Genomic DNA, 22,602 nt, shown 5'->3' with positions numbered 1-22,602 from the left:
AATATAGAGATATAGATATCGATATAGATATATAGATATTGATATTGATATAGATAATAGATATAGCTATATAGATATGTAGATATATAGATATGTAGATATATAGATATATAGATATATAGATATATAGATAGAGATACAGATATCAGTATAGATATATAGATATAGATATATAGATATTGTTATAAATAAAGATTATAGATTATAGATATGGATATAGATATAAGTACAGATATAGATATAATTATAGATACAGATATATAGATATAGATATAGATATTATTATAGACTATAGATATAGATATAGATATATATTTATAGATATAGATATAAGTATAGATATAGATTTTAGATATAGATATAGTTATATAGATATATCTATAGATATAGATATGTAGATATAGATATAGATATAAATATATAGATACAGATAATAGGTATATAGATACAGATAATAGATAAATATAGATAGAGATAGAGATACAGATATAGGTGTAGATATAGTTCTAATTATAGATTATAGATATGGATATAGATATAGATTTATAGATATATTTATAGGTATAGATATTGTTATAGATAAAGATTATAGATTATAGATATAGATATGGATATAGGTATAGATACAGATATAAGACATAGATATAATTTTAGACTATAGATATGGATAGAGATATAGATATATAGATATAAATATAGATTATAGATATAGGTATATAGATATATATATAGAGATACAGATACAGATACAGATAATAGATATATAAATATAGAGATAGAGATACAGATAGAGATACAGATACAGATATAGGTGTAGATATAGATATAATTATAGATTATAGGTATGGATAGAGATATAGTTATGGGTATAGATATAGATATAAGTATAGATATAGGTATAATTATAGATAGAGAGATATAGATATATATTTATAGATATAAGTATAGATATAGATGTAGATATAGATATAGGTATAGATATAGATATAGATATAGATATAGATATAGATATAGATATAGGTATATATTTATAGATATAAGTATAGATATAGATATAGATATAAAGATAAATAGATAGAGATAGAGATACAGATACAGATATAGATGTAGATATAGATATAAATGTAGATTATAGATATGGATATAGATATAGATTTATAGGTATAGGTATAGGTATAGATATAGATATAGATATAGATATAGATAATGATAGAGATAATAGACTATAGATATAGATATAGGTATAGATATAGTTATAGATAGAGCTAGAGATATAAATATATAGAGATATAGATATAGATAATGATAGAGATAGAGGTAGAGGTAGAGATATAGATAGATATAGATATAGACATATAGATCATGATATTGATATAGATATAGATATAGATATAGATAATAGACTATAGATATAGATGTAGGTATAGATATAGTTATATATAGAGCTAGATATAAATATATAGAGATATAGATATAGATAATGATAGAGATAGAGATAGAGATAGAGATAGAGATAGAGATATAGATTAGATATAGACATAGACATAGATATAGATATAGATATAGATAATGATAGAGATAGAGATAGAGGTAGAGGTAGAGATATAGATTAGATATAGATATAGACATAGATATAGATATAGATAACGATACAGATATAGATATAGATATAGATAAAAGACTATAGATATAGATGTAGGTATAGATATAGTTATAGATAGAGCTAGATATAAATATATAGAGATATAGATAATGATAGAGATAGAGATAGAGATAGAGATAGAGGTAGAGATATAGATATCGACATAGACATAGACATAGATATAGATATAGATATAGATATAGATAATGATAGAGATAGAGATAGAGGTAGAGATAGAGGTGGAGGTAGAGATATAGATTAGATATAGATATAGACATAGATAATGATACAGATATAGATATAGATAATAGACTATAGATATAGATGTAGGTATAGATATAGTTATAGATAGAGCTAGATATAAATATATAGAGATATAGATAATGATAGAGATAGAGATAGAGATTAGATATAGACATAGATATAGATCTAGTTATAGTTATAGATATAGATACAATTCAGACGACAACAAAAACAACAAACACCAAAACCACAACCGATTATCGAATCATCAGCCTAACGAGCTGGGTCCAATCAACACCGTTGCTAATTAGCGGCGTCCCCGCAGGTGGCGGAGGCGCGGGGGCTGCGGCTGCGGCTGGGCCGGTCGCACGCCGTGCGCTGGAGCCTGGGGACGCGCGAGAGCGAGCGCCTGGACTGCCACCCCTGGGACGGGGCCAGCGCCGAGCGCTGCCGGGCCCGGGGCTGCCACTGGAACGTAATTAACGCCTGCCGCTAATTAATGAGTGCATTGGGTGCCTGGGAATGTAATGAACGGCCTGCAGCTAATTAACAGAGCCGCTGATTGCCTGGGGACGTAATGAACGGCCTGCAGCTAATTAATGAGTGCACTGGGTACCTGGGAATGTAATGAACGGCCTGCAGCTAATTAATGCGTGATTGGGTACCTGGGCACGGAATGAACGGCCTGCAGCTAATTAACAGAGCCGCTGATTGCCTGGGGAATGTAATGAACGGCCTGCAGCTAATTAATGAGTGCATTGGATACCTGGGGACGGAATGAACGGCCTGCAGCTAATTAATGAGTGCATTGGGTGCCTGGGAATGTAATGAACGGCCTGCAGCTAATTAACAGAGCCGCTGATTGCCTGGGGAATGTAATGAACGGCCTGCAGCTAATTAATGAGTGCATTGGGTACCTGGGAATGTAATGAACGGCCTGCAGTTAATTAATGAGTGCATTGGGTACCTGGGAATGTAATTAATGCCTGCAGCTAATTAATGAGTGCATTGGGTACCTGGGAATGTAATTAATGCCTGCAGCTAATTAATGCGTGCTCTGGGTGCCTGGGGACGGAATTAACGGCCTGCAGCTAATTAACAGAGCAGCTGATTGCCTGGGGACGTAATGAACGGCCTGCAGCTAATTAATGAGTGCATTGGGTACCTGGGAACGTAATGAACGGCCTGCAGCTAATTAATGCGTGCTCTGGGTGCCTGGGGACAGAATTAACGGCCTGCAGCTAATTAACAGACCCGCTGATTGCCTGGGGACGGAATGAACGGCCTGCTGCTAATTAATGAGTGATTGGGTACCTGGGAATGTAATGAACGGCCTGCAGCTAATTAACAGAGCCGCTGATTGCCTGGGGACGTAATGAACGGAACGGCCTGCAGCTAATTAATGAGTGCACTGGGTACCTGGGGATGTAATTAACGGCCTGCAGCTAATTAACAGAGCCGCTGATTGCCTGGGGACGTAATGAACGACCTGTAGCTAATTAATGAGTGCATTGGGTACCTGGGAATGGTCACTGGGTGGGGGAACGTAATTAACGGCCTGCAGCTAATTAACAGAGCCGCTGATTTCCTGGGGAACGTAGTGAACGGCCTGCAGCCAATTAATGAGTGCATTGGGTACCTGGGAATGGTCATTGGGTGGGGTGGGGGAACGTAATTAACAGCCTGCAGCTAATTAATGTGTGATTGGGTACCTGGGAATGGTCACTGGGTGGGGGAACGTAATTAACGGCCTGCAGCTAATTAACGCATGCATTGGATACCTGGGGAATGTAAAAAAAGGCCTGCAGCCTGGGCTAAATAAATGACCTTTTTTGGGATTAAAAAAATGACATTTTTGGGATTAAAAAAATGACCGTTTTTGGGATAAAAAAAGGCATTTTTGGGATTAAAAAATGACCATTTTTGGGATCAAAAAAATGACCGTTTTTGGGATAAAAAAATGACATTTTTGGGATTAAAAAAATGTCATTTTTGGGATTAAAAAAATGACATTTTTGGGATCAAAAATGACCATTTTTGGGATAAAAAATGGCATTTTTGGGATTAAAAAAATGACCATTTTTGGGATGAAAAAATGACCATTTTGGGGGTAAAAAAATTACATTTTTGGGGGTAAAAAAATTACATTTTTGGGATAAAAAAATTACATTTTTGGGATCAAAAAATGACCATTTTTGGGATCAAAAAATGATACCAAAAAAGGCCAAAATTCTGGAATGTTCCGTGGTTCCAGGAAACGACCTCAGCCGAGCGCGTCCCCTTCTGCTTCTACGAGGGCCTCGAGAGCGGCTACGGCGCCACCGACATCCAGTACGGGGACACCGGCGTCACCGCCACGGTCACCCTGGGACGCCCCGCCCACCGCCGCGCAGGCCACGCCCACCAGGGAGAAAGCTCCGCCCAACAGGGACAAAGCTCCGCCCACCAAAGTCAAAGTTCCGCCCAGCAGAGCCAGAGCTCCGCCCAAAAGAGGCAAAACTCTGCTGGAAGCAGCTCAAGCTCCGCCCACAGCAGTGCAGGCCACCCCCACCAGAGAGAAAGCTCCGCCCAACAGGGACAAAGCCCCGCCCATCAGAGCCAAAGCTCCACCCACAGCAGCACAGGACCAATAGACTGTGATAGCAAAGGCTCCGCCCACAGCAAGACAGGCCCCGCCCACTGTGACAAAACAGGCCCCGCCCACTACAGCACAGGCTCCGCCCACAGCAGCACAGGCTCCGCCCACCCCCGGGGCTTGCAGCCAATCGAGCGCCTGCGCTTGGAGGTCACCTACCACAGCGACCACCTGCTGCAGTTCAAGGTTAATTAGTTAATTAATAATTATTTGTTATTTAAATTAGAATCAATAATTAAATTTGTATTTATTAATTAGTCGTCTATTTGTTAATAATATAATATTCATATAAATATTAATATTCACGATTAATTATTGATTATTCATTTCTTGATTCAACAACTCTTCATTAGAATATTTAAATTACTGATTAATTAATATGGTAATATTAATTAGTCATCCGATCTCTCTCGAATATTTTAAATTAATTAATATTTTATATTATATATATTTTATATTTTTACATAGAAAAAGATATATAAATATTTTTTATATTTTTATAATCTTTTATATTTTCCTATATTGTGTATATTTTGCTATTTTCAGACATTGATATTTTTACTTTTTTACTTTTTGATATTTTGAATTTTTAAATTTTGTATTTTTTATATTTATATTTAATTATATATTTATATTATATTTTATATCATATATATTTTATATTTTATAATATTTTATATTTTCTTATATTTTGTATATTTTGCTATTTTCAAACACTGATATTTTTACTTTTTGACTTTTTGATATTTAGAATTTTTAATTTTATATTTTTTAATTTTATATTGTATATAATTATATATTATATTATATTATATTATATTATATTATATTATATTATATTATATTATATTATATTATATTATATTATATATTTTTTAATATTTTATATTTTGCTATATTTTATATATTTTCCCATTTCCAAACACTGCTATCTTTACATTTTCACTTTTTGATATTTTTACTTTTTTAATTTTATATTTTTTGTATTTATAATCTATATTATATTTAATTATATATTTATATCATACATTATATTATGTTATATATTATGTTATATATTATGTTATATATTATGTTATATATTATGTTATATTATATTATATTATATTATATTATATTATATTACATTATATTACGTTGTATTATATTACGTTATATTATATTACATTATATTATGTATTATTTTTATATATAAAAAACCATAAATATATTTAATATTTTTACAATATTTTATATTATGCCATATTTTCTACATTTTCCCATTTCCAACCACCGCTATCTTTATTTTTCCCTCTACCATATTTTGAATTTTTCCAATTTTCTTCCCTTGAAATTTCCCCTATTTGCATAATTCAAATTTTCCTATTTCAACCCTTTCAAACACCGACAATAATTCAATTTCTTGTTCATTTTTATTGCAATTTCAGATTTCCGACCCCGCCGGGCGCCGGTTCCAGGTCCCGCTGCCGCTGGCGCTCCCGGCCACGCCCCAGGCCCGGCCCCGGAGCCGCCTCTACGACGTCGAGGTCCCGGATTGGCCCTTCGGGATCCGCGTGCGGCGCCGGAGCTCGGGCGCCGTCATGTGAGCGCCGCCTTCGCATAGTCCTGCCCCTCATCTGCATAGTCCTGCCCTCTCATTTGCATATTCACGCTCTCTCGTTTGTGTATTCGTGTCCTCTCGTTGTCATATTCATGCTCTCGCATTGCATGTTCATCCCCCGTCTCCTTTGCGTATTCACGCCCTCTCATTTGTATTTTCCTGCCCTCTCATTTGTATTTTTGTGCCCTCTCACTTGTATATTCCTTCCCTCCCATTTGCATATTCGTGCACTCTCATTTGCATATTCACGTCCTCTCATTTGCATATTCACGTCCTCTCGTTTGCGTGTTCGTGCCATCTCATTTGCATATTCCTGCCCTCTCATTTGCATGTTCATCCCCCTCGCGTTTGCATATTCACACCCTCTCATTTGCATATTCATGTCCTCATTTGCATATCCCTGCCCTCTCATTTGCGTCTTCATCCCCCTCTCATTTGCGTGTTCACGCCCTCTCATTTCCATATTCCTACCCTTCTCATTTGTATATTCCTGCCCTCTCATTTGCATATTCATGCTCTCTCACTTACATATTCACGCCCTCTCAATTGTATATTCCTGCCCTCTCATTTGCATATCAACGCCCTTACATTTGCATATTCCTGCCCTCTCATTTGTCTATTCATGCTCTCATTTGCATATTCACAACGTCTCATTTGCATATTCACGGCCTCCCATTTGCATGTTCATCCCCCTCTCGTTTGCGTATTCACACCCTCTCATTTACATATTCATGCCCTCTCAATTGTATATTCCTGCGCTCTGATTTGCATATTCATGCCCTCTCATTTGCACATTGCTGCCTTCTCATTTGCATGTTCACGTCCTCTCATTTGCATATTCCTGCCCTCCCATTTGCATATTCCTTCCCTCTCGTTTGCATATTCATGTCCTCTCATTTACATATTCCCACCCTCATTTACATATCCACGCCCCCTCATTTGCATGGCTTTGTTTCCATTCTTCTCCTTTTATTTTGTAATTTAAATTTCATTTCTTAGGCGTTTTTTTAAATTTCACATTTTGCTTGATTGTCCCCAATTTTCCCCTAATTTTCAACTTTTTTTTTTTCCAATTTTCCCCGATTTTGCCGTTTTTCGCCCCAATTCCCAGCTGGGACTCGCAGCTGCCCACGTTCACCTTCGCCGATCAGTTCCTGCAGATCTCCACGCGCCTCCCGTCGCCGTTCGTTTACGGCTTCGGCGAGAACGAGCACGGAACGTTCCGGCACGACCTGAACTGGCACACGTGGGGGATGTTCGCCCGCGACCAGCCGCCCGGCGTGAGCCACGGCTTTGGGGAGAAAAACGGGGAAATTGGGGTGCAAGAGAAGCCAAAATAACCCAACCCAACCCAACCCAACCCAATGCATTCAAACCCAACTCAACTCAACCCAACTCAACTCAACCCAACCCAACCCAACCCAACTCAACCCAATGCATTCAAACCCAACCCAACTCAACCCAACCCAACTCAACCCAAGGTGTTCAAACCCAATTCAACCCAACCCAATCCAACTCAACTCAACCCAACCCAACCCAATGCATTCAAACCCAACTCAACTCAACCCAACCCAACCCAACCCAACCCAAGGTGTTCAAACCCAATTCAACCCAACCCAACCCAACTCAACTCAACTCAACCCAACCCAATGCATTCAAACCCAATCCAACTCAACCCAACCCAACTCAACCCAAGGTGTTCAAACCCAATTCAACCCAACCCAACCCAACCCAACCCAACGCATTCAAACCCAATCCAACTCAACCCAACCCAACCCAACTCAATGCATTCAAACCCAACCCAACTCAACCCAAGGTGTTCAAACCCAACCCAACCCAACCCAACTCAACCCAACCCAACTCAACCCAACCCAACCCAACTCAACCCAAGGTGTTCAAACCCAATTCAACCCAACCCAACTCAACCCAACCCAACCCAACTCAACCCAAGGTGTTCAAACCCAATTCAACCCAACCCAACCCAACCCAACCCAACCCAATGCATTCAAACGCAATCCAACTCAACCCAACCCAACCCAACCCAGCCCCACCCAACTCAACCCAAGGTGTTCAAACCCAATTCAACCCAACCCAACCCAACCCAACCCAATGCATTCAAACGCAATCCAACTCAACCCAACCCAACCCAACTCAGCCCCACCCAACTCACCCCAACGTGTTCAAACCCAATTCAACTCAACCCAACTCAACCCAACGTGTTCAAACTCAACCCCACCCAACCCAACCCAACTGCATCCAACCCAACTGCATCCAACCCAACCCAACGTGTTCAAAGCCAATTCAATCCAACTCAGCCCAATCCAACCCAACCCAACTCAACCGAACTCATTCAAGCCCATCCCAACCCAACTCAACCCAACCCAACCCAACCCAACTCTACCCATTCCATCTCAATCAAACCCATCCCAGTCCAACGCAACTCAATCCAATGCAACCCCATCCCAACTTTACTCAAGCCAACTCAATCCAATCCAACCAAACCCAACCCAACCCATCCCAAGCCAAACCATGTCAACCCAACCCAATCCAACCTAATCCAACCCAACCCAACTCAACTGAACTCATTCAATCCCATCCCAATCCAACCCAACTCAACCCCAACCCATCCCAACCAAACCTGACCAGACTTATCCCAACCCATTCAAACTCAACCCTTTCCATCCTAACCCAACCCAACCCAACACGTTCGAACCCAACCCAACCCAACTCAACTCAACTCAACCCAACCCAACTCAGCCCAACCCAACTCAACCCAACTCAGCCCAACCCAACTCAGCCCAACCCAACTCAACTCAACCCAACCCAACTCAACCCAACGCGTTCAAACCCAACCCCTTCAAACTCATCCCATCCCCTCCCAATCCAACCCAACCCAACTCATCCCATCCCAAACTTATCCCAAGTCATTCCGAGTCAAGCCAACCCATCCCATCCCAAGCAAAGCCAACCCAACCCATCCCAACCCAAACCATTCAAACCCAACCCAACCCATTCAAACCCAACCCAACCCATTCAAACCCAACCCATCCCACCCCAACCCATTCAAACCCAACCCATTCAAACCCAACCCATCCCAACCAAACCTGGCCAGACCTATCCCAACCCAGCCCAACCCAACCCAACCCAACCCATTCAAACTCAACCCAACCCATTCAAACTCAACCCAACCCAACCCAACTCAACCCAACTCATTCAAACTCAACCCAACCCAACCCCACCCAACCCCACCCAACCCAACTCAACCCAACCAAACCTGACCAGACCTATCCCAACCCATTCAAACTCAACCCTTTCCATCCAACCCCACCCAACTCAACCCCACCCAACTCAACCCAACCCAACCCAACCCCACCCAACTCAACCCAACTCAACCCCACCCAACTCAACCCAATCCAACCCCACCCAACCCAACCCCACCCAACTCAACCCAATCCAACCCCACCCAACTCAACCCAACCCATCCCCAGCATTTTTTTGACCAATACCCCATTGCTGAGCTCCATAAAATCAATAACCCACGGATCAATAACGTTGTTGAACTCTGTAACGAATCAATAACCCATGGGTCAATAACGTTGCTGAACTCTGTAACGAATCAATAACCCACGGATCAATAACGGGACCTTCTCCCCCCGTTCTCCCCGCACGGCGTCGACGCCCGGCCCAGTACAAGCTCAACTCCTACGGCTTCCACCCCTTCCACATGGCGCTGGAGGAGGACGGCAGCGCGCACGGCGTGCTCCTGCTCAACAGCAACGCCATGGGTAACGCCGGCACTGGGGGGAATTCGGGGGGATTTGGGAAAATTCGGGGGAATTCGGGGGAATTTGGGGAAAACTGGGGAAATTTTGGGGGAAATTGGGGAAAATTTGGGGAAAAATTTGGAAAACTTGAGGAAATTTGAAGAAACTTGGGGATATTTGGAGAAGCTTGTGGAAAATTGGGGGTATTTGGGGAAAATTTGAGGAAAAATCAGGGAAATTTGGGGAAAGTTGTGGAAAATTTTTGGGGAATTTGGGGAAAACTGGGTAAATTTGGGAAAAATTGAGGAAATTTGGAGAAACTTGTGGAAATCTGGGGGGAAATTGGGGAAAATTTGGGGGAGATTTGGCGAAAATTGGGGAAATTTTGGGGGAAATTGGGGAAAATTTGGGGAAAAATTTGGAAAATTTGAGGAAATTTGAAGAAACTTGGGGAAAATTTGGGGATATTTGGAGAAATTTGGGGAAACCTGTGGGAAATTTGGGATATTTGGAGAAGCTTGTGGAAAATTGGGGGTATTTGCGGAAAATTTGGGGAAAAATGGAGAAATTTGAGGAAAAATCAGGAAAATTGGGGGAAATTTGAGGAAAAATCAGGGAAATTTGGGGAAACTTGTGGAAAATTTGGGCTATTTGGAGAAATTTGGGGAAAGCTGTGGGAAATTTGAGGACATTCGGGAAAATTGTAGGAAATTTGGGAAAATTTGGGGAAAAATGGAGAAATTTGAGGAAAAATCAGGAAAATTGGGGGAAATTTGAGGAAAAATCACGGAAATTTGGGGATAGTTGGAGAAATTTGGGGAAACCTGTGGAAAATTTGGGGATATTTGGAGAAGCTTGTGGAAAATTGGGGGTATTTGGGGAAAATTTGAGGAAAAATCAGGGAAATTTGGGGAAACTTGTGGAAAATTTTTGGGGAATTTAGGGAAATTTGAGGAAATTTGGAAAATCAGGGAAATTTGGGTAAATTTGGGAAAAATTGAGGAAATTTGGAGAAACTTGGGGAAATCTGGGGGGAAATTGGGGAAAATTTGGGGGAATTTGGGGGAGATTTGGGGAAAACTGGGGAAATTTTGGGGGAAATTGGGGAAAATTTGGGGAAAAATTTGGAAAATTTGAGGAAATTTGAAGAAACATGGGGAAAATTTGGGGATATTTGGAGAAATTTGGGGAGACCTGTGGGAAATTTGGGGATATTTGGAGAAGCTTGTGGAAAATTGGGGGTATTTGGGGGAAATTTGAGGAAATTTGAGGAAAAATCAGGGAAATTTGGGGAAACTTGTGGAAAATTTTTGGGGAATTTAGGGAAATTTGAGGAAATTTGGGGAAAACTGGGTAAATTTGGGAAAAAATTGAGGAAATTTGGAGAAACTTGTGGAAATCTGGGGGGAAATTGGGGAAAAATTGGGGAAATTTGAGGAAATGTGGGAAAATTTTGGGGAATTCGGGGAAAATTGGGGAAATTTGGAGGAAATGTGGGGAAACTGGGAAAATTTGGGGAAATTGGGGAAAAATGGGGGGAAATTTGGGAAAATTTGCGGGAATTGGGGGAGATTTGGGGAAATTTTGGGGGAAATTGGGGAAATGTTGGGGAAATTTTGGGGAATTTGGGAGAAATTGTGGAAATTTGAGGAAAAATCAGGGAAATTTGGGGAAACTTGTGGAAAATTGGGGATATTTGGAGAATTTTGGGGATATTGAAGGAAATCTGAGGAAATTTGGGAAAAAATGGGAAAATTTGGGGAAAAATGGAGAAATTTGAGGAAAAATCAGGGAAATTTGGGGAAACTTGTGGAAAATTGTAGGAAATCTGAGGAAATTTGGGAAAATTCAGAGAAATTTGAGGAAAAATCAGGGAAATTAGGGGAAACTTGTGGAAAATTTTTGGGGAATTTAGGGAAATTTGAGGAAATTTGGGAAAAATTGAGGAAATTTGGAGAAACTTGTGGAAATCTGGGGGGAAATTGGGGAAAATTTGGGGGAATTTGGGGGAGATTTGGCGAAAATTGGGGAAATTTTGGGGGAAATTGGGGAAAATTTGGGGAAAAATTTGGAAAACTTGAGGAAATTTGAAGAAACTTGGGGAAAATTTGGGGATATTTGGAGAAATTTGGGGAGACCTGTGGGAAATTTGGGATATTTGGAGAAGCTTGTGGAAAATTGGGGGTATTTGCGGAAAATTTGGGGAAAAATGGAGAAATTTGAGGAAAAATCAGGAAAATTGTGGGAAATTTGAGGAAAAATCAGGGAAATTTGGGGAAACTTGTGGAAAATTTGGGCTATTTGGAGAAATTTGGGGAAAGCTGTGGGAAATTTGAGGACATTCGGGAAAATTGTAGGAAATTTGGGAAAATTTGGGGAAAAATGGAGAAATTTGAGGAAAAATCAGGAAAATTGGGGGAAATTTGAGGAAAAATCACGGAAATTTGGGGATAGTTGGAGAAATTTGGGGAAACCTGTGGAAAATTTGGGGATATTTGGAGAAGCTTGTGGAAAATTGGGGGTATTTGGGGAAAATTTGAGGAAAAATCAGGGAAATTTGGGGAAACTTGTGGAAAATTTTTGGGGAATTTAGGGAAATTTGAGGAAATTTGGAAAATCAGGGAAATTTGGGTAAATTTGGGAAAAATTGAGGAAATTTGGAGAAACTTGTGGAAATCTGGGGGGAAATTGGGGAAAATTTGGGGGAATTTGGGGGAGATTTGGGGAAAACTGGGGAAATTTTGGGGGAAATTGGGGAAAATTTGGGGAAAAATTTGGAAAATTTGAGGAAATTTGAAGAAACATGGGGAAAATTTGGGGATATTTGGAGAAATTTGGGGAGACCTGTGGGAAATTTGGGATATTTGGAGAAGCTTGTGGAAAATTGGGGGTATTTGGGGGAAATTTGAGGAAAAATCAGGGAAATTTGGGGAAACTTGTGGAAAATTTTTGGGGAATTTAGGGAAATTTGAGGAAATTTGGAAAATCAGGGAAATTTGGGGAAAACTGGGTAAATTTGGGAAAAATTGAGGAAATTTGGAGAAACTTGTGGAAATCTGGGGGGAAATTGGGGAAAATTTGGGGGAATTTGGGGGAGATTTGGGGAAAACTGGGGAAATTTTGGGGGAAATTGGGGAAAATTTGGGGAAAAATTTGGAAAATTTGAGGAAATTTGAAGAAACATGGGGAAAATTTGGGGATATTTGGAGAAATTTGGGGAGACCTGTGGGAAATTTGGGATATTTGGAGAAGCTTGTGGAAAATTGGGGGTATTTGGGGGAAATTTGAGGAAAAATCAGGGAAATTTGGGGAAACTTGTGGAAAATTTTTGGGGAATTTAGGGAAATTTGAGGAAATTTGGGGAAAACTGGGTAAATTTGGGAAAAAATTGAGGAAATTTGGAGAAACTTGTGGAAATCTGGGGGAAATTGGGGAAAATTTGGGGGAATTTGGGGGAGATTTGGGGAAAACTGGGGAAAATTTGGGGAAAAATTTGGAAAATTTGGGGAAAAATTTGGAAAATTTGAGGAAATTTGAAGAAACATGGGGAAAATTTGGGGATATTTGGAGAAATTTGGGGAGACCTGTGGGAAATTTGGGATATTTGGAGAAGCTTGTGGAAAATTGGGGGTATTTGGGGGAAATTTGAGGAAAAATCAGGGAAATTTGGGGAAACTTGTGGAAAATTTTTGGGGAATTTAGGGAAATTTGAGGAAATTTGGGGAAAACTGGGTAAATTTGGGAAAAAATTGAGGAAATTTGGAGAAACTTGTGGAAATCTGGGGGGAAATTGGGGAAAATTTGGGGAAATTTGAGGAAATGTGGGAAAATTTTGGGGAATTCGGGGAAAATTGGGGAAATTTGGAGGAAATGTGGGGAAACTGGGAAAATTTGGGGAAATTGGGGAAAAATGGGGGGAAATTTGGGAAAATTTGCGGGAATTGGGGGAGATTTGGGGAAATTTTGGGGGAAATTGGGGAAATGTTGGGGAAATTTTGGGGAATTTGGGGGAAATTGTGGAAATTTGAGGAAAAATCAGGGAAATTTGGGGAAACTTGTGGAAAATTGGGGATATTTGGAGAATTTTGGGGATATTGAAGGAAATCTGAGGAAATTTGGGAAAAAAATGGGAAAATTTGGGGAAAAATGGAGAAATTTGAGGAAAAATCAGGGAAATTTGGAGAAACTTGTGGAAAATTGTAGGAAATCTGAGGAAATTTGGGAAAATTCAGAGAAATTTGAGGAAAAATCAGGGAAATTAGGGGAAACTTGTGGAAAATTTGGGCTATTTGGGGAAAGCTGTGGGAAATTTGAGGACATTCGGGAAAATTTGGGGAAAATTGTGGGAAATTTGAGGAAATTGTGGGAAATTTGTGGAAAAATTGGGAAAATTTGGGGAAACTTGTGGAAGATTGGGGATATTTGGAGAATTTTGGGGAAATTGGGAAATCTGAGGAAATTTGTGGGAAATTTGAGGAAATTTGTGGGAAATTGGAGGAAAAATCAGGGAAATTTGGGAAAACGTGGAAAATCTGGGATATTTGGAGAATTTTGGGGAAATTGGGAAATCTGAGGAAATTTGTGGGAAATTTGTGGGAAATTTGAGGAAATTTGTGGGAAATTGGAGGAGAAATCAGGGAAATTTGGGAAAACGTGGAAAATCTGGGATATTTGGAGAATTTGGGGGAAAATGTGGGGAGCAGTGGAGAAATTTGAGGAAATTTGGGAAAATTCAGGGAAATTAGGGGAAAATTGGAGAAATTTGAGGAAATTTGAGGAAACTTGTGGAAAATCTGGGATATTTGGAGAATTTGGGGGAAATCGTGGGAAATTTGAGGAAATTTGGGGAAATCTGAGGAAATTTGAGGAAAAATCAGGGAAATTTGGGGAAACTTCTGGAACATTGGGGATATTTGGAGAAATTTGGGGAAACTTGTGGAAAATCGGGGATATTTGGGGAAATTTGGGGAAACCTGTGGGAAATTTGAGGAAATTCAGGAAAATTGTGGGAAATATGGGAAAATTTGAGGAAAAATCAGGAAAATGGGGGGAAATTTGGGGAAATTGGAGGAAAAATCAGGGAAATTTGGGGAAACTTGTGGAAAATTTGGGCTATTTGGAGAAATTTGGGGAAACCTGTGGGAAATTTGAGGACATTTGGGAAAATTTGGGGAAAATCTTGGGAAGTTTGAGGAAATTCAGGAAAATTGTGGGAAATATGAGGAAATTTGGGAAAATTTGGGGAAAAATGGAGAAATTTGAGGAAAAATCAGGAAAATTGGGGGAAATATGGGGAAATTTGGGAAAATTTGAGGAAAAATCAGGAAAATGGGGGGAAATTTGGGAAAATTGGAGGAAAAATCAGGGAAATTTGGGGAAACTTGTGGAAAATTTGGGCTATTTGGAGAAATTTGGGGAAACCTGTGGGAAATTTGAGGACATTCAGGAAAATTTGAGGAAATTCGGGAAAATTGTGGGAAATATGAGGAAATTTGGGGAAAAATGGAGAAATTTGAGGAAAAATCAGGAAAATGGGGGGAAATTTGGAGAAATTGGAGGAAAAATCGGGGAAATTTGGGAAAATTTGGGGAAAAATGGAGAAATTTGAGGAAAAATCAGGAAAATTGGGGGAAATATGGGGAAATTTGGGGAAATTTGGGGAAAAATGGAGAAATTTGAGGAAAAATCAGGAAAATTGTGGGAAATATGAGGAAATTTGGGAAAATTTGGGGAAAAATGGAGAAATTTGAGGAAAAATCAGGAAAATTGTGGGAAATATGGGGAAATTTGGGAAAATTTGGGGAAAAATGGAGAAATTTGAGGAAAAATCAGGAAAATTTGGGGAAATTTGGGGAAATTGGAGGAAAAATCAGGGAAATTTGGGGAAACTTGTGGAAAATTTGGGCTATTTGGAGAAATTTGGGGAAACCTGTGGGAAATTTGAGGACATTTGGGAAAATTTGGGGAAAATCTTGGGAAGTTTGAGGAAATTCAGGAAAATTGTGGGAAAGATGAGGAAATTTGGGAAAATTTGGGGAAAAATGGAGAAATTTGAGGAAAAATCAGGAAAATTGGGGGAAATATGAGGAAATTTGGGAAAATTTGGGGAAAAATGGAGAAATTTGAGGAAAAATCAGGAAAGTTGTGGGAAATATGGGGAAATTTGGGAAAATTTGGGGAAAAATGGAGAAATTTGAGGAAAAATCAGGAAAATTGGGGGAAATATGGGGAAATTTGGGAAAATTTGGGGAAAAATGGAGAAATTTGAGGAAAAATCAGGAAAATGGGGGAAATTTGGGGAAATTGGAGGAAAAATCAGGGGAATTTGGGGAAAATTTGGGGAAAATTGTGGGGAAATTGGGGGATTTTTCCATTCTGCCGGGGGCGGGCGCCGTGTTCTGGAAGTTTCCGCCTTGCAGACGTGACGTTCACGCCGATGCCGTCGCTCACCTACCGCACCACCGGCGGCGTCCTGGATTTCTACCTGGTGCTGGGGCCCAGCCCCGAGGAGGTGGTGCAGGAGTACACGGAGGTGAGAGCGGGACTGGGGGATTTGGGGATCTTTAGGGGATTTTTTGGGATTTTTTTGGGGGATTTTTGTGAGTTTTTGGGGATTTTTTTGGGAATTTTTTGAGATTTTTTGGGGGAATTTTTTGTGAGTTTTTTGTGAATTTTTTTGTGAATTTTTTGTGAATTTTTCTTTTTTTTGGGGGAATTTCTTGTGATTTTTTTGATTTTTTTGCTGGATTTTTTTGATATTTTTTGGTGAATTTTTGTGAATTTTTTGTGATTTTTTTGTAAATTTTTTGTGAATTCTTGTGGATTTTTTGTGAATTTTTGGAGAATTTTGGGGGGATTTTTTGGGAATTTTTTGTGATTCTTTTGTGAATTTTTTGGGGATTTTTTGCGAATTTTTGGGAATTTCTTGTGAGTTTTTTGTGAATTTTTTGAGATCTTTTTGGGAATTTTTGGGAATTTTTGGTGAATTTTTAGGGATTTTTTGGGATTTTTTGTGAGGTTTTTTTGAGACTTTTATTGTGAATTTTTTGAGTTTTTTTCTGAAATTTTGGGAATTTTTTGAGACTTTTTTTGTGAATTTTTAAGGAGTTTTTTGAGATTTTTTCGGTGAATTTTTGGGGATTTTTGGGGGAATTTTTTGGGGATTTTTTGGAAATTTTTTGAGATTTTTTGGGGAATTTTTTGGGGAATTTTTTGGGGATTTTTTTGGGAATTTTAAAATTTTTTGGGGAAATTTTTTGTGAATTTTTTGTGGATTTTTTGTGAATTTTTTGGGGATTTTTCGGGAATTTTTTGAGATTTTTTTGTGAATTTTTTTGGGATTTTTGGAGATTTTTTTGGTGAATTTTTTGTGGATTTTTTGTGAATTTTTTGTGAATTTTTAAATTTTTTGGGGGAAATTTTTTGTGGATTTTTTGTGAATTTTTTGAGATTTTTTTGTGAATTTTTTGAGATTTTTTTGTGAATTTTTTGGGGATTTTTGGAGATTTTTTTGGTGAATTTTTTGGGGATTTTTTGTGAATTTTTTGTGAATTTTTAAATTTTTTGGGGGAAATTTTTTGTGGATTTTTTGTGAATTTTTTGAGATTTTTTTGTGAATTTTTTGAGATTTTTTTGTGAATTTTTTGGGGATTTTTGGAGATTTTTTGGTGAATTTTTTGGGGATTTTTTTGTGAATTTTTGGTGAATTTTTTAATTTTTTAGGGGAAAATTTTGTGGATTTTTTGTGAATTTTTTGTGGATTTTTTTGGGAATTTTTTGAGATTTTTTGTGAATTTTTTGGGGAGGATATTGGGGGATTTTGGGGGTGAATTTGGAAGATTTCGGGGGCATTTTAGGGCGATTTGGGAACTCTTCATTATTTTCATCCATTTCAGTGATTTTCACTGATTCGGGCGAATTTTTGGGGTGGAATTTCCGTCGATATTTTACGACCGTTTTTGACAATTTTTCAAATCTTCTTCCTTTGACTTTTCCCCTTTAATTTCCCCTTCTTTTCACCTAAATTTGGATTTTTTGGGGGTTTTTTTCCCTCCTTGCAGCTGATTGGCCGGCCGGTGCTGCCGCCCTATTGGGCGCTGGGGTTCCAGCTGTGCCGTTACGGTTACCGCGACGACGCCGAGATCGCCCGATTGGTCCAGGACATGAGCCACGCCCAGATCCCCCTGGTGAGCCCCAAATTTGGGCCAATTCCTGCCAAATTCACCAATTTTGGGGTTTGGGGAGTGGAGATTTCCGGAGGTTTCCTGAAGGAAATGAAAAATGAGATTTTTTTTGGTTTTGGTGGATTGTTCTGGAATGAGGCGTTAAAAACGAGGGAATTTTATTTCTAGAAATATTGCTTCATAAAAATTAAAATATATATTAAAATATATTATTATTATTATTATTATTATTATTATTATTATTATTATTATTATTATTATTATTATTATTATTATTATATATTGTTATATATTGTTATATATTATTATATTATTATATTATTATATTATTATATTATTATATTATATTATTATATATTATAATATATGATAATAATATACAATATAATATATAATAATATATAATATGTAATATATATATAATATACATAATATATAATCTTATAAATTATATATTATAATATATATTTTAAGTTTTATGAAGAAAATTAATATATTATATTATTATATATTATAATTTATATTTATATTAATATAATATATTATATATATAATATATATAATGTATAATCTTATAAATTATATATTATAATATATATTTTAAGTTTTATGAAGAAAATTAATATATTATTATATATTATAATTTATATTTATATTAATATAATATAATATATAAAAATAATATATAATATAATATATAATAATATTTTATATATATAATATATATAATCCTATAAATTATATATTATAATATATATTTTAAGTTTTATGAAGAAAATTAATATATTATTATATGTTATAATTTATATTTATATTAATATAATATAATATAATATATTATTATAAATATAGAAGATATAATTTATATTTATATAAAATATGAAATATTTTAAGGTTCATTTCATCCCCATTTATATTTTCCCATTTTCACCTTTTTTTTCCTTCCCCCTGTTATTTTCCCTTCCCCCATATTTTCAATTTTTCCCATCATTTTCCCATTTTTCTTATCATTGTTCCCATTATTTTTCCCATTTTTAATTTTCCCTTTTTCCCCATTTTCTCACCATTTTAAATTTAATTTTCCCATTTTCCCCATTATTTTCCATTCAAAATTTCCCATTTTTCCCATTTTTAATTTCAATTTTCCCATTATTTCCCATTTCAATTTCCCCATTATTTTAATCTCCCCATTTCCCCATTATTTCCCATTCAAATTTTCCCATTTTTCCCATTTTTAATTTAAATTTTCCCATTATTTTCCATTTTGAATTTCCCCATTTCCCCATTCTTTCCCGTTCCAATTTCCCCATTTTCCCCATTATTTTAATTTTAATTTCCCCATTTTCCCCATTATTCAAATTTTCCCATTTCCCCATTTTCCCTATTATTTCTCATTCCAATTTCCCCATTTTCCCCATTATTTTAATTTTCCCATTTTCTCCATTTCTTTAATTTTCCCATTTTTAATTTCAATTTTTCCCATTATTTCCCATTCAAATTTTCCCATTTTCCCCATTATTTCCCATTTCAATTTCCCCATTTTCCCATTTTTAATTTCAATTTCCCCATTATTTTTAATTTTGAATTTCCCCATTTCCCTTTCCCCATTTTCCCCATTATTTTCCATTCCAATTTCCCCATTTTCCCCATTTTTTAATTTCAATTTTGCCATTATTTTCCATTTTGAATTTTCCCATTTTCCCCATTTTTAATTTCAATTTTCCCATTTTTAATTTCAATTTTACCATTTTCCCCATTATTTTAATTTCAATTTTCCCATTTTCTCCATAATTTTCATTTTCCCATTTTCCCCATCATTTTCCATTCCAATTTTCCCATTATTTTTAATTTAAATTTCCCCATTTTCCCCATTATTCCAATTTTCCCATTTCCCCATTATTTTCCATTTTAATTTCCCCATTTTCCCCATTATTTCCCATTCCAATTTCCCCATTTTCCCCATTTTTTAATTTCAATTTTGCCATTATTTTCCATTTTGAATTTTCCAATTTTCCCATTTTTAATTCCAATTTCCCCCTCATTTCCCATTCCAATTTCCCATTTTCCCCCTCATGTTTAATTCCAATTTCCCCATTTTCCCTCTCATTTCCTATTTGGAATTTTCCCATTTTTAATTTCCCCATTTTCCTCATTTTTAATTCCAATTTCCCCATTATTTCCCATTCCAATTTTCCCATTTTTCATTCCAATTTCCCCATTTTCCCATTATTTCCCATTCCAATTTCCCCATTTTCCCCCTCATTTTTAATTTGGAATTTTCCCATTTTTAATTCCAATTTCCCCCTCATGTTTAATTTCAATTTCCCCATTTTCCCCCTCATTTTTAATTCCAATTTCCCCATGTTCCCCCTCGTTTTTAATTTGGAATTTTCCCATTTTTAATTCCAATTTCCCCCTCATGTTTAATTCCAATTTTCCCATTTTCCCCCTCATGTTTAATTCCAATTTCCCCATTATTTCCCATTCCAATTTCCCCATTTCCCCCCTCATTTTTAATTTGGAATTTTCCCATTTTTAATTCCAATTTCCCCCCCATGTTTAATTCCAATTTCCCCATTTCCCCCTCATTTTTAATTTGGAATTCTCCCATTTTTCATTCCAATTTCCCCATTTTCCCCCTCATTTCCCATTCCAATTTCCCCATTTCCCCCCTCCTTTTTAATTTGGAATTTTCCCATTTTTAATTCCAATTTCCCCCTCATTTCCCATTCCAATTTCCCATTTTCCCCCTCATGTTTAATTCCAATTTCCCCATTTTCCCCCTCATTTCCCATTTGGAATTTTCCCATTTTTAATTCCAATTTCCCCATTTTCCCCCTCATTTTTAATTTGGAATTTTCCCATTTTTAATTCCAATTTCCCCCTCATGTTTAATTCCAATTTCCCCATTTTCCCCCTCATGTTTAATTCCAATTTTCCCATTTTCCCCCTCATGTTTAATTCCAATTTCCCCATTATTTCCCATTCCAATTTCCCCATTTCCCCCCTCATTTTTAATTTGGAATTTTCCCATTTTTAATTCCAATTTCCCCCCCATGTTTAATTCCAATTTCCCCATTTCCCCCTCATTTTTAATTTGGAATTCTCCCATTTTTCATTCCAATTTCCCCATTTTCCCCCTCATTTCCCATTCCAATTTCCCCATTTCCCCCCTCCTTTTTAATTTGGAATTTTCCCATTTTTAATTCCAATTTCCCCCTCATTTCCCATTCCAATTTCCCATTTTCCCCCTCATGTTTAATTCCAATTTCCCCATTTTCCCCCTCATTTCCCATTTGGAATTTTCCCATTTTTAATTCCAATTTCCCCATTTTCCCCCTCATTTTTAATTTGGAATTTTCCCATTTTTAATTCCAATTTCCCCCTCATGTTTAATTCCAATTTCCCCATTTTCCCCCTCATGTTTAATTCCAATTTCCCCATTTCCCCCCTCATTTCCCATTTGGAATTTTCCCATTTTTAATTCCAATTTCCCCATTTCCCCCCTCATTTTTAATTTGGAATTTTCCCATTTTTAATTCCCATTTCCCCCTCATTTCCCATTCCAATTTCCCCATTTTCCCCCTCATTTCCCATTCCAATTTCCCCATTTCCCCCCTCCTTTTTAATTTGGAATTTTCCCATTTTTAATTCCAATTTCCCCCTCATTTCCCATTCCAATTTCCCATTTTCCCCCTCATGTTTAATTCCAATTTCCCCATTTTCCCCCTCATTTCCCATTTGGAATTTTCCCATTTTTAATTCCAATTTCCCCATTTTCCCCCTCATTTTTAATTTGGAATTTTCCCATTTTTAATTCCAATTTCCCCCTCATGTTTAATTCCAATTTCCCCATTTTCCCCCTCATGTTTAATTCCAATTTCCCCATTTCCCCCCTCATTTCCCATTTGGAATTTTCCCATTTTTAATTCCAATTTCCCCCTCATGTTTAATTCCGATTTCCCCATTTTCCCCCTCATTTCCCATTTGGAATTTTCCCATTTTTAATTCCAATTTCCCCCTCGTTTAATTCCAATTTCCCCATTTTCCCCCTCATTTTTAATTTGGAATTTTCCCATTTTTCATTCCAATTTCCCCATTTTCCCCCTCATTTCCCATTCCAATTTCCCCATTTCCCCCCTCCTTTTTAATTTGGAATTTTCCCATTTTTAATTTCAATTTCCCCATTTTCCCATCATTTCCCATTCCAATTTCCCCATTTTCCCCATCATTTTTAATTCCAATTTCCCCATTTCCCCCCTCCTTTTTAATTTGGAATTTTCCCATTTTTAATTCCAATTTCCCCCTCACGTTTAATTCCAATTTCCCCATTTTCCCCCTCATTTTTAATTTGGAATTTTCCCATTTTTAATTCCAATTTCCCCCTCATTTCCCATTCCAATTTCCCATTTTCCCCCTCATGTTTAATTCCAATTTCCCCATTTCCCCCTCATTTCCCATTTGGAATTTTCCCATTTTTAATTCCAATTTCCCCCTCATGTTTAATTCCAATTTCCCCATTTTCCCCATTTCCC

At 37.1% G+C, this 22,602-nt stretch overlaps 1 protein-coding gene across 1 annotated transcript in view; it reads left to right on the top strand.

Annotated features, from left to right (window-relative positions):
• LOC136570880 (maltase-glucoamylase-like) overlaps positions 1–22,602 on the top strand; it is a gene marked incomplete at its 3' end in the record, with an annotated part of 62,322 nt that overhangs the window by 23,234 nt on the left and 16,486 nt on the right. Inside the window, exons 10-17 of the mRNA XM_066571284.1 lie at positions 2,211–2,360; positions 4,140–4,254; positions 4,609–4,706; positions 5,948–6,102; positions 7,232–7,400; positions 9,809–9,905; positions 16,304–16,416; positions 17,945–18,070. Of these exons, the coding sequence (XP_066427381.1) occupies positions 2,211–2,360; positions 4,140–4,254; positions 4,609–4,706; positions 5,948–6,102; positions 7,232–7,400; positions 9,809–9,905; positions 16,304–16,416; positions 17,945–18,070 (1,023 nt within the window). The remainder of the gene's footprint in view (positions 1–2,210; positions 2,361–4,139; positions 4,255–4,608; positions 4,707–5,947; positions 6,103–7,231; positions 7,401–9,808; positions 9,906–16,303; positions 16,417–17,944; positions 18,071–22,602) is intronic.

Source organism: Molothrus aeneus, unplaced genomic scaffold, assembly GCF_037042795.1.
Source record: "Molothrus aeneus isolate 106 unplaced genomic scaffold, BPBGC_Maene_1.0 scaffold_408, whole genome shotgun sequence".
In the NCBI taxonomy this organism is placed as follows: Eukaryota; Metazoa; Chordata; class Aves; order Passeriformes; family Icteridae; genus Molothrus; species Molothrus aeneus.
Note: the sequence above shows the minus strand (reverse complement) of the source record. Positions and strands in the feature narration are given on the sequence as shown.